The sequence below is a fragment of the Fusarium musae genome, chromosome 2 (assembly GCF_019915245.1).
Source record: "Fusarium musae strain F31 chromosome 2, whole genome shotgun sequence".
Lineage (NCBI taxonomy): Eukaryota > Fungi > Ascomycota > Sordariomycetes > Hypocreales > Nectriaceae > Fusarium > Fusarium musae.
In genome coordinates, this window is record NC_058388.1 from 4458016 (window position 1) to 4470442 (window position 12427).

The 12427-nt window shown below is 48.8% G+C and overlaps 4 protein-coding genes across 4 annotated transcripts; 2 read left to right on the forward strand and 2 right to left on the reverse strand.

Annotated features, from left to right (window-relative positions):
* Window positions 1–1362: 1362 nt before the first annotated feature.
* Window positions 1363–3987, forward strand: J7337_003270 (uncharacterized protein; the record flags this gene model as incomplete). The annotated part of the gene is made up of 1 exon (XM_044820987.1): window positions 1363–3987. The coding sequence occupies one exon, from the start codon at window positions 1363–1365 to the stop codon at window positions 3985–3987; it is 2625 nt and encodes an 874-aa protein (XP_044685287.1).
* Window positions 3988–4359: 372 nt separating this feature from the next.
* Window positions 4360–5570, reverse strand: J7337_003271 (uncharacterized protein; the record flags this gene model as incomplete). Its single annotated transcript, XM_044820988.1, has 3 exons — window positions 4360–4742; window positions 4796–5379; window positions 5434–5570. 3 exons carry the CDS (start codon window positions 5568–5570, stop codon window positions 4360–4362), a joined length of 1104 nt encoding a protein of 367 aa, XP_044685288.1.
* Window positions 5571–6594: 1024 nt separating this feature from the next.
* Window positions 6595–8379, reverse strand: J7337_003272 (uncharacterized protein; the record flags this gene model as incomplete). Its single annotated transcript, XM_044820989.1, has 4 exons — window positions 6595–6754; window positions 6809–7184; window positions 7240–7728; window positions 7785–8379. 4 exons carry the CDS (start codon window positions 8377–8379, stop codon window positions 6595–6597), a joined length of 1620 nt encoding a protein of 539 aa, XP_044685289.1.
* Window positions 8380–10711: 2332 nt separating this feature from the next.
* J7337_003273 (uncharacterized protein) lies at window positions 10712–12412 on the forward strand (the record flags this gene model as incomplete). The annotated part of the gene is made up of 2 exons (XM_044820990.1): window positions 10712–11647; window positions 11705–12412. 2 exons carry the CDS (start codon window positions 10712–10714, stop codon window positions 12410–12412), a joined length of 1644 nt encoding a protein of 547 aa, XP_044685290.1.
* Window positions 12413–12427: the final 15 nt, after the last annotated feature.

Here is a 12427-nt window from a genome sequence, read left to right on the forward strand (position 1 = left end):
AGTCTTTGGAGCTATATATACATAATCCTCTACCACAATAGCTGACATAGACACAACTGGTGAGATGGAAAAATGTTCATGTTGCGTTGCTGGCTAGAATGGTCGAAGTCGTCCCTCACGGAGAGCCGCAGTTTGCTTGGTACATATTACCACGGATGCTCGTTGGCCTTTCTTCTCGGTGCTAGCCCAATCATGTGTTGTCAGATGACGCTGAATGTGCTCAGCCCTAGCTACTATCACAAGCTTACGCATCTATATCATAGTCGTTATCGGGACGGGAAATTCAGCCAGCCACCATTCTGACCACCAATTTGAGTACGCTAAGCTACATTGTCGGCATTGACTCAATCGGCAAGTCCAAGATACACTAGTGACGAGAAAATGACTTACTGTGTTCGGTATCGAACTCGCAGCTGGAACAGTTCAAACTCCTCGTCATGAGGGGTAACTCCCAGGGCCGTACCGACAGTTAGATTCCTAGTTGTATTCAGCCAGCCACTATACGGCCAGTCCGTACTCATCTGACCGCTCATCACAGTATTGTTTCAAATGCGTCAGCTCAATATTAACTATCGATCTCACCCACCACTCACCTTACCACTCTCAGCATCGGTTCCGCAGCTGGTATACCCCCATTCGGAGATAAAATGCCGAAAAACGGAACTTTCGTCCAAATTGAGCTCGTCACTAGTCTCGCTGCCGTATAGCTACGAATCAAACAAGCCACCATTTTCGGTCTGAATACGAAACATGCAGCCCTAAACTCTCCATCGGTACATTTTATCGTTAGCTTCGGTAGCTAGCGCCAGGTAAGGAGCTTGGGCCGCCTATCACCCCTCGATCTCCTTGATAGTGTATGCTCAGCCGTTCGAACTAGCCAGCCACGGGTGTCGCTATTGGGTTGGAGAAGTCAGCCCTAGGCTTACGATGAGCCGCACAACCGGTCCCCGAGCGGGGAATTTGTGACTGTGTACGGGAAAGGGCCAGTAATATACCTCGTAATTGATTCGTATTTGGCTGCTTGGAGTAATCTTGTATCACACAGACATCTCTTCTAATCTCAATTGGCAGAAATGTGCAGAGTCTAGATCCGATAGTGCCGGTAAGGACGAGAGCTGAGCTCCGCATCATGACGGAGGGAACGGCCCGGGTATTGGCATCAAGCGAGTTCGGATATACCCGTATAAGCTAATACCCTCAAATGGCCAACGAGAAGACTGGATGTTAATGAGTGTAAGTGACAGTAACATTCTTGGGTCAAGTTACTTATCAACCACCATCACCGCAACAATCCAACTCCTAAAGACCTTTCCCTTTCACTTTGCCCTCTTCTCTCTTCCAGAACTGCTTAATCTTATCATCATGGCTGCTCCAAAGATATCTTTTGCCAATCACTTAGACGTCAGTGTCACGGTCTACGACTCATTCAGTGACCAAGACAAGACCAACTACTTCGGCACCTTGACCTCCATTGCAACTGTACCCCCAAAGACTACAACTTCACTGCAACTCAAGCACCCAACCTCAGTGCTGATCGTTAGTGATGCAAAGACTAACTCCCCCCTTGCACGCATCATTTACTTGCAAGATGTGAGCACTGGCCCATTTGCCGTCGGTGAGGCCGATGTTAAGGCTATGGCTCAAACCATGGCGTTCATCACTTTCATCACCAATAATAAGAACGACCCGCTTACGCAGACCTTCAATGCTATCTGGAAAGATACATCCAAGCCACAAGTCACGCCCGTGAACAAGTTCTTTGCTCAGCATGAGCAATACAAGAGCTGTACGTTTGCTACGTACATGATGGGTATCACATACACAGCCGAGCAACCTGAGTCCAAAGGCAAGCCTATGGACCAGGCCTTGTACTCACTGAGTACTCTCGCGACGCTTCTGGGCGCAACATGGCCAGAGTTTCTTCCGGATATTGTGGTGACCAAGTTTACTTGCAATACCAATAATGATATCCTCGCTCTTCAAGCCGGGATAGACCTGAAGAAGCTGCCTGCTCAGTCAGATGAGGCACTGCAGTTCTTTGGGTCACTGTTCAACGTCCAGCATCTCCAGGTCTCAGTCATGTTTAATTACGCTGTGGGCTTGAATATATTCGGCACTCGTCTGTCTATCAGCCTTGATGCTATGCATGTACCCTTTGGAGACGCGGGAACCTTGAACATCAATAAGCCCACTGCCACCATTGACATCAACCCACTGTTCAAGTTTGTTGTCTTCACCGTTACTGGCGAAATGCCGTTTGATATATTCGACAACAAGTTTGAGGCAGATTTGTCTATGACCATCGACAACATTGAGGCCGCCTTTGGTGTAGTCATCAAAGGAGACAAGAGTCCATTTCCGGCACCACCAGTCATGAAGGGCGTGCACTTTGACTCCTTTGGCGTTGGCATCGGAATCATCTTCGAGCCTCCAAGTGCTGCTATTGGCTTATCAGGTCAACTGCACATCGGTGACGCTGGTAACAACACCATCGTGCCACTTGACGATGACTCGTTCGTGGTTGTCTGCCAGTTGATAGAGGAGGTGCCGAACCCGCTATACATCTCCTTCTACGTGCCCAAGATGCACCTCACGGATGTGTATACAGTCTTCACAAACGCTCAGTGCCCTGTGGACGTACCGGTGTTATTCTCCGACCTTTCCTTCCAGTGGTCTGAGAACCCCATGGAACCTGTCGTGTTGCCCGACGGATCCCTTTCCAACATGGGCTACGGCTTCAGCGCAGCAGCCGACATCTTTGGCTTTGACTTCTACGGCGACGTGGAACTTGATCTTGCCAACGGCGTGAAAGCTGACATTGAGATGTCACCCTTGTCGCTTGGTAATATATTCTCGATTAAGGGAGATGGCACCGGCGTCAGCTTGAAGGTGGATGCTAATGGCAACCCCATTAAGAACAACCAGATAATCACCAAGGCGGCTCAGAAACAGGCTCTCCAAAATGCTACGATGAAGCAGATGGTGCCTCCGGGTGGCGCAGTCCTGAAGATTCAGACGCTCGCCTCACCCTTTCTGCACCTGAACGGTGCTATCAATTTATTCGAGGTCGAGAATTGGCATCTGGATGCTGATATCACCTCGGACGGCATCAAGTTCGACGTGGGCTTTGGAGGCATCTTGACTTCCAACATGAGCTGCACACTGTCCGATTTCCACAACCTAGCAGCCTCATTCCAATACGGCCTCAACGACACTATTTCACTACCCTCAATCGGCGGAATAAGTCTCGGATCTTTGCCTTTGCAAGCGCTGGTCGGTGCGCACTTTGCACTAAACACAAGCTCGTCAGATATCGCTCTGTCGGTTGGGGGTAGCTTCGATTTCGAAGGCCTGACGCGCAATTTTGGCGACTTCACAGCTGACGTCAACATCTCAAGCGTAAGCGATCTACTCAACGCCATTCTTAACAACATCGAGAGCAACGCCAGCCAGATATTCGGTGACCTGTTAAACCAAGCTGGCGCTTGGGCCAACAGGGTCCAACAGACTGTCATCACAGGTGTTGAGAACGTCGCAAGCGTCTTGCAAACTGCCTTCAACCAAGACGCCAACGAAGCAGCCACTACTATGAAACAAGCAGGTTTCGCCGCCAACACTATAGCAGATGGTCTGAAAACTGCCTATGGCTTGTCTGCCACCGCTGTTGCGCAAACCCTGCAGCAGGCAGGATTCGCTGCTCAAGAAGTAGCGTCGGCTTTGCAGAGTACGTTTGGCAATGATGCTAAGATGATAGCATCGGCTATTCAGACGGCGTACGGTTGGAGTGCTGACCAGATTAACGGCTTGTTGGGTGATATTGGTTTCAGCGCTGATCAGATCGGCCAGGCGTTCCAACAGCTCGGGGGAGAATTTGAAGATATTGGAAATAAGATTCTGCATGGCCTTGATCCTTCGAACTGGCCGAACCCATTTGGTGGCGGTGGTATTTTTGGTGGGGGTGGCATCTTTGGTGGCGGGTTTCCCTAGGATGTTATTTGAGGTGAACGGGGGCTTCGTAATTGTTGTCATGTGTGCCTTGTCAAACTTGTGTTGCTCTATCCTGATTTATTTAGAACAAGCAACATATGTCAAGCAGTTTTCAAGTATAGCAAAGTACACGCAGTGGTTAAATATGGTGAAATGATTTCTTCGTGTTAGTTTAACTTGGAAATGAAGAAAAAAAGAATATCCTGATGATATATAATACTGGGAATGTTTGCCACCAGCTCAGTTCCATCTTATTCATACTAATAGCCAGCTGTTATTTACTCGAATAAGTCCACCGTAGTCCATACTATAGAAGCTAGCCTTTACCACGACCATTCCACTTGAGCAAGCTCAATACTCCTCATAGGTTTCCTAGATAGACCACGTCTGTGCAGCGGCCTTTGCCAAAGCACCATTCGAGCCATCCTTAACAACACCATAAGTAGCCTCATCCGTCCAAAACTCATAGTCATTTGCCTTGTTACCAGGCTTGCTGATCTGCCAGGGCATCCACGGCACACCAAGACCATTGAACACGTCGATATGCTGACCGACAGTGGTAGACTTACTGCTCCCAGTAGCACCGAACTCCTCAAAGAGCATGAGCTTGTTGGCGCTCTTTGCGTGCTGCAGCGCAACTGGACCCTTGTTCTTGAATTCGTTGACGCCCGAATACGAGTGGATTGTGACGAGGTCCAAGGCCTTGCAAGCCCAGTTCTCTGCAACATCTGAGTTGGGGAACTCATTACCGCCACCTATGACCTTGGGTTAGTGATAGAAGGGTAGCTCTGTGAGAGTGATGATTTACCGGTAGAGATTAGAACCTTGCTACTACCCATAATGCCCCGCATGAAGCCAGCTCGATCGCACCACCACGACGGATGAGGCGGAACATTGTTGTTCAAATGGCCCTGCCCTTCGTTCTGGATATTGAACGCAAAGATATGGCTGTTTAGATCTTTCCAGGCGGGACTTCCACTGATAAGTGTATTCTTATGTTCAAGAACATGACGGATACGATTCTGGAAATCGGAAATACAGTTCTTGTCCGAGTACCAGAACTCGACGTTATTGGCACTAGCGGGCTGAGTGTTGCAGTCTACTGCAGGCAGCTTGTACTTGTACACATAGGCATCGCTTCCCCAGCAACCGAGCTGGTAGCGATCATGGATCGCGATGGTGAGCTTGATGCCTCTGGCTTGTGCTTCTACCATGAGTTGATCTATGGCTTTGAGCTGGGTGTCGTCCCAAACACCTACGGTCTGGGGCTCGATGTCAGGCATTGCGATTGAGCCAGTGTTCTTGGCGTTCTGGCCAGTTGCCGAAATGAAGATTCGTAGGACCTTCAGATTTGCATTCTTGATGGCGTCCAGGACTTCCAATCGATCCTGCCTGTATTGACGTCAGTTTGTAACATTATTGGTGCGTGGAAGAGGTGAATCTTACTGCTTGAAAGCATGGAGGAAGAAAGAGTTTACGCCTGCGAAGCTATTGCCATTTTGGCGAACGGGGAGCTCGGAGCCATGAGGAGTGGCTGCTGCGAGCAGAGCTTGACCCAATGCGAAAAGGCTGAAGCTCTTCATTGATGCTAGGTATTGGGGAATAGTTCAGAATGGTTTGAGTAGTCTTAAGGTGCTTATCGTGGAAGTTTGAGGGGCCATAATCTTATCTTATATAAGAAACTTAACTATGGATGCCACCCGCTCCTGAAGGTTGTCTTGGCCAAGGTTCCAATGGACACTAGAAGCTTGGTCCCAGCGTCTAAACCTACATGGGACAAGCTTCCGCTTTGGTCGATATCCGTAGTTGCCGAAAATACCAAGCTGGACTGCGGCATGGGGTTGTGATCTGCTCTTGAGATCCTGGATAAGGATCGGATGATATATATCCTTGCTTCTTTCGTTGACGAATTAGTCAACTTGACATCGTGACCTCTACATTTTCCCCACGTTTTGACTCCTTTTCGCAACACGTGGGCCGTCGAGCAACTAATATGCAATCTTGGCTTTGACTTGACCTTGGACGGAATTACAAAATGTCATTCTAGCGTATATGAGAGTCTCGGAGTTCAAAATTGGGCTGCCGGGACAAGGATTCATCCGTTCTTGGGAACAGCTTGGACGCGAATATAAAAGAACGCGTTAGTGCTCAAGGGCCACTAGCTTGTTTCACAGCCCTATACCTGGAATTTCAACTATGTTCGCCGTGATCTCCATATACACATTAGTACTTAGGATTATAGAACATGGTAAGTATAAACTTTAATTATTGGCTTTCATTGGCTTGTTGTTTGTGCTTCTTTATGCAGTAAGATAGAGAATGGCTCGTTGGATTCTCATGGCAAGAGCTATGTATATAATAATCTAAGTTACCTACTGATGTCCATAAACTGCATGGTTCAGTCTAGATATACTTAGGCGTATGGAGGTTGGTCGTGGGGAGAGTTTCTTGTTCATATATTCTCCTAAATTTACCATTCATTTCCTTGTCCCTTGACATCCTCAGTGTCCTTAAATAGTTGTGGTTGGCATGTATGTTAGATATGTTGATGCTTTAACTACTAGATCCAGGATTTAACCTCTTAGATAGTCAATCGCTGTGAAACTTTTAACACTCAGGCTCTGAGACCCGCTTGGTACTCGCTTTACGTGGATTCTTGGCTGCAAATACAGCTGTCAGTTCCTCCAAGGTCCGGCCTTTGGTCTCGACAAAGAAAAAATAGATAATGGTAAACTCAAAGAGATCCCAGAACACAAAGAACACGTAGCTGTAACAATTTTTAGGGGCATATCTTATAGTATGACTTCACAGATGTACTTACAACCAGTACCGAATATTCTTCATAGCAACAGGAGCCGCGAAAGTGTTGACGAACCCTGCGCAGCCGGAGGTTATCATAAACACCATCATGCCGTTTGCTCGCTGATCATCTGTCTGTGTCAGTGATCGATCATGCCAGGCCAGGAGGAACTTACTAGCTAAAACCTCTGCTGGATAAATGGGCTGCATTGGAGTGAATCCAACAGCAAAGACAACGCCGAAAATAAAGATGAACGCAATGCTTGCTGAGCTTGAGGGTGTGCTGCCAGATCGCTCATACTCAGCTGCCGTAGCGGCAACGATAGCGAGCGCGATGGACATGCCCAGACACGAGCTCATCAGCATCTTGCGTCTTCCAACAATATCGTGGAGACGAGCTTCATGCATCTTTGTCAGCGAGACATGTTGCCCATTTTCACTGATTTCACATACCTCCAATTGTAGCAGCGACCCATCCGGAGAGTGCGTAGAACGCATTCAGCAAAAGAACCATGTTCGTAGAAGTAATCCCGACGTTCTCCACCATCAACGGCAGATAATAACTCGAAACGTTGTTGCCTGAGAACTGACCGAACCAAGACATGGCGATGACAAGCATAAGTCGATATCGGCGAGCGCGAGTCTTGTAAAGGCTTCGCAAGTCGAAACAAGCCCACCGGGAACGGCCTTGAACTTCAACGAGCGAATCGTGGATCTCTTGCATTTCGATAGCGACGATTGGGTGCTCGGCGTCGCCGTTTGCGTGATGCTCGATGATAAACTTGCGAGCTGCTTCGTTTCTTCCTTGAGCCACCTGCCATCTCGGACTCTCGGGCAACATCCAGCTACCGAGGACAACGAGCCCGGGACAGAGCATCTGCAGCCAGAGGGGGAGACGCCACTTGATGTTGCCGCTCAAATGAAGGTTCGCACCGTACATTGCTAGTACCTAGTAAGCCATATTGATCAATTGTAGTTGAAGACGGGGTAAACTATACTGAATGTTGCAATGATGCTCCCCATATAGTACAAAGTGTTATATGTTCCCGCCACAGTAGCTCGCTGTAGAGGAGGAGCAATCTCGACGAGAAGCATCGGCGCAGCGACGGTGTTGATAGTCGAAAAGAAGCTGAGGAGAAATCTGGCGGCGATAAAAGACGACAAAGTCGGGGCTACGGCAGTAAAGATCGCAGATACACAGATGAGGAACGAGCTGATAGCGAGGGTCAACCTGCGGCCCTTCCAGTCGCATATCCAGGTGAACAAAGCACCCGACATCTGTCCGATCTGGAAAATGGAGAACACCAAGCCAGTTGAAGTCGACCCAGTATCACCCAGTCCGTAGTATTCCTGATACTCTGAGAGAACGTTAATTGAACCCATGAGCGAACCGTCGTAACCATTCATGGTTGAACAAAGGTAGATGAGCGCACAAGCCATGTACAGCTTAAGATGGCCTTTTCCCCATGGCGATGGAGCTCCAACATTGTTAAGCGCTGTCGCGATGGCATCTGGGGTCTGCACAACTTCTTTCTTTTCGTTACTGGCATCATGAACGTGCTCAGTATGCGACTGGTCAAGCTCTTTAGACATGGTGAAGGATGAGTGATTGAATGTAAAGTTAATAGTGTGGATACGACAGGTCGATCTGCGGAAGATCCATATGTATATACATTGACTTCTTAACATAAAAGGGCCGACATGCGGGGAAGACTCGAAGAGGTAGGGATGCTCACGTCGGTGTGGAGACGCGCTAGGACGTGATTACAGATTTCCGAACTACCGCATTAGCCCATGACCCTAAAGAGTCGGAATATACGTGGTAGAGGGTTGCATTCTTGTGCTTGGATTGTGAGCGGATGGACCGATTTGGTTGCCGCCGATGTGTGAGACATAATTGCAACGTGACATGTTGACGCACATCGTCCACGATTAGGGCTATCAACCGGTGATCATGAGGGGAAACAAGGTGGCATTGGATGGCATCTTTTAAGACCCCAATGCTACGCAAAACATACCACGCATGGACCCAGTATCTATGCGCCTTGGTTGGTTTTAAGTGCCCTATTCGTTGATTATCTACCATGCATCCTGCAACACCTATTGTCGGTCTGGCCACCACATGAAGACTGAAAATCAGGATGACGACGATGGCGCCTGGCTGCCTGCAGAGAAGTTCCAAAGGTCATTTGCCTGTAGTTGATCAAGAGAAACAGATAGTATAATATCCGATATAGATTTACCGGACACCAAATCTTCAGGTGCAATTTCCACGATCGAGTCAGCATCCATCCATTGGCGCGAAACGAGCTTCATGTCGAATAGGTCAGAGAGGACGGTACACGAGAGCAGTTTCTACGGCTCTACCATCTCGAACAACACCGAGGCCCAACTCGTACTCGACAGTCCTGAAATTCTCGCTCGCACGTAATGAAATGGCACCGAAGCAAGAGCACGCGTTTTAGCCATCGGGTCGACATAACACACTCTACTTGAGCCACGCGAGTGGAACATTACCCTCGATCGAGTTCTACAGGTCGATATTGCGCGGCAGAGCACTTAAAATGAAGTATTCAGAGCACAGGCTCGGTGGTGTCGATGGGTAAACAGGCCTCTTGGGCTTACACAAACCCCAGCATTCTTGTGTAAATGTCTCGAGGTCGCAGCCGCCAGTGTGAGCTCGACTTCACCGGCAAGAGGATCGATACTCATAACGGTCGGACAGCGAAGACTGCCGAAATTCGGGTGATTCCATACAAACACAAGCAACACTCACGTCGATTACAGTGCCTGTGACTATCTGAGTACTATAACAAGAAAGATAGCAGCCAACATCGAGGCTCTGTTAGATAAAATCATCTATGCTGTGGGTTAAGTCAGCGAGCTGATCTCTAGTGGGACTCAGTAAGCAGACAATATATCGGAGTCCAGACCCGGTTAAGGCACCCCTTCCAATCCACCGTGCCAAGGATGAATAGAACCAATAAGACTAAATATTTCGTGCCGTGTCCCGGTGGTACGGTAATCCAAGGTCTTTATACAAGCTTTATGCTAAAGAAATAGTCGGGAAATAAAGCTCTAGAATAAGATAGCTTCGGACATGCCGGAGCTAGGACGGAGATTCATATCTCCTCACTAGAGTCACCAATTGGCGTCTCCAACGACTTTCCATCTTCGGTATAGCTCGTGTATGCCAGACAGTGCCGAGGCTTCTGCATCACGCCATGTGTTTGGAGCTGCCCTGTTTATTAAACTTTGTTCAGAAGGTTCTATGATTTGTTTCAGTACTGTCTCTTTGTAGAATCGGAGATGATCATCACCAACTACCGTGCTCGACGGGATCCGAATAGTGGATGCTACCTATATGCCGGTGCCTTGTTGTCCTGAGCTCTGAAACAGGTCCGTGTAGAACAAAACGCCTCATTGTCACCGTTGGTGCGCCACTTGGTCCCAAGTTAAACTGTTGCCTAAGCCTGTTGCGTGCGATGCTCGCTCACTCTGTACCTAGGCCAAGCCTCTAAACTGTTGAAAAAAGGGTTTTCCCTCACCGCTCATGTCTCCCTGAAGAGTGAACTCTTCTCATCAAATTTGGAGTCGGATTGTATGACAATGGACCCCCCCGAGACAACTGGCCGGCGGGCCAATTCATCCTGCGCCGAATGCAGACGTCGCCGAGTCAAATGCGAAGGCCAGACCTTTCCCTGCCGGCAATGCGTCTACTACCTCGTCCCACATCTCTGCCATTATCCTGCAAGGAAAAAGAGACACAATGTATCTATAAAGTAAGCGCGTACATATAAACAAAGTGGGCCGGCTCTGACGCGCAACTAACAGATCTCACGCCGAACTGACCGATAGTTACGCCAAGGCCCGGAAAGTCATCGAATCGTTGTTCCCCTCGAGTTCACTCGATGAGCTCTCCTGCATGACCCGTCAGCAGTTGCTGATACGACTGCAAGCTTCCAAAGTACCTCCGTCTGTTACTGAGACTGAACCGCAGGATCATCTGCAGGTTTTGGAACCGTCGGTGGAACAGAACTTTACTTGGGATGAAGTATCTGAGACCGAAAGCGAAACGTCGCGTGTGGCAGACGACGTCAACGGACTAGCCTTCTCACGACAATCGCTCAACGCCTCATACTTGGGTATATCATCGGTTCCTACGATTCTAAAAGTCATCGCCCATCTCTCCCCTCATGTCCAGCAACGCGTTCCCAAAGGCTCTGAAGCTTGGCGGAGTCCATCAAGCCTCGCTGGTAGCCCAGGTGACATGACCTGTCTGCAAGTAGATGAGATACCGCTTATAAACGCCTACTTCAGCCATGTACACCCTGTCATTCCAATGGTGGATGAAGCCGACTTTCGTCAGCGATATCTTCAATCCAGTACAGAAGAGGACGAAGCTGGACCGTGGCTCGCTCTGATGAACATGGTGCTCGCTATGGGCTCAATGGCATCAGACTCAATCCAATTCAGCGCGCACAACCCTTTTTACAAGCGAGCTCTACCTCATCTCAACATCAACTCTTTTGGTTCCGGGCATCTCTACATGGTGCAAGCATTGGCTCTGTATAGTGGTATGGTTCTTCACTTTCTCAACAAGCCGAATATGGCAGTTGCTGTCATGGGAGCAACACTACAGATGGCCGTCGCCATGGGCTTGCATAGAGTACAGGCTTCGCAAGCGCCTACGAACACAGCTTTCCATCCCGCTAATGGTTCGACTGCCACACGGATACGTACTTGGTGGTCTATTCTGTGTCTAGATACGTGGGCTTCGTCTACTTTGGGCCGTCCAAGTCACGGATATTGGGACCCAGCTATAACGTTGACTTCACCTATGTCAGCCCTCCAAGATCTGGTAAGCCATACTGGCCGCTTTATCACGCCTTTGCTTAGACGCCTTGTTGTATCCTAGGATTACGGAACGATATCCCTCGCCGCTAGTGAAAGGTTCTGTAGGATCGCCACACGTGTGCAACAGCGACTCGCCCGTTTACCTTTAATAAGCCCCGACGAAGTTGAAGAATTCGATCGCGAACTTATGGCCTGGAAATACTCGTTACATATGTTCCTAGCTCACCGTGAGCAGTGTCCGCCAAGCATCAATACTGCACGAGCGATTCTTTGGTGGCGATGGATCACGACTCGACTGACGCTCTACCGTCCCGGGTTACTAATCACAGCACTGCGTCAGAAGCCATGGGGACAAGAGAATACCCGTGAAGCGAACCATGCCCGAAAATGTATACAGATCGCCAAAGAAGGAGTTGATCTAATGGCGCTGGGTTGGGTTTCGAACCAGTTCGTTTGCTGGAATAGTGCTTGGAACCTCTTTCAGGTGTCCTTAGTCCTCGTTCTGGGTCTGATGACGGATAAACAAGAAGCAGGTAACTTAAAGTGCTATGAATCAGTCTGCCAGGCAATTGAGCTATTTGCCCTGATGGAGCCGCTTGACGCTGGTTGCACTCGCAGTCGAAAGCTTCTTCAAGGACTGTTGGATAACACGAAGGGCGCGGAGGAAAACACTGCTTTCCCGACACCTGAAGGGCTAGATAATTTTATACTTGACTATGTCGGTACAGATCTAGTCTGGGAAGATGTGGATTGGTTAGGGTACCTTTAGGATGAATACCAGCTC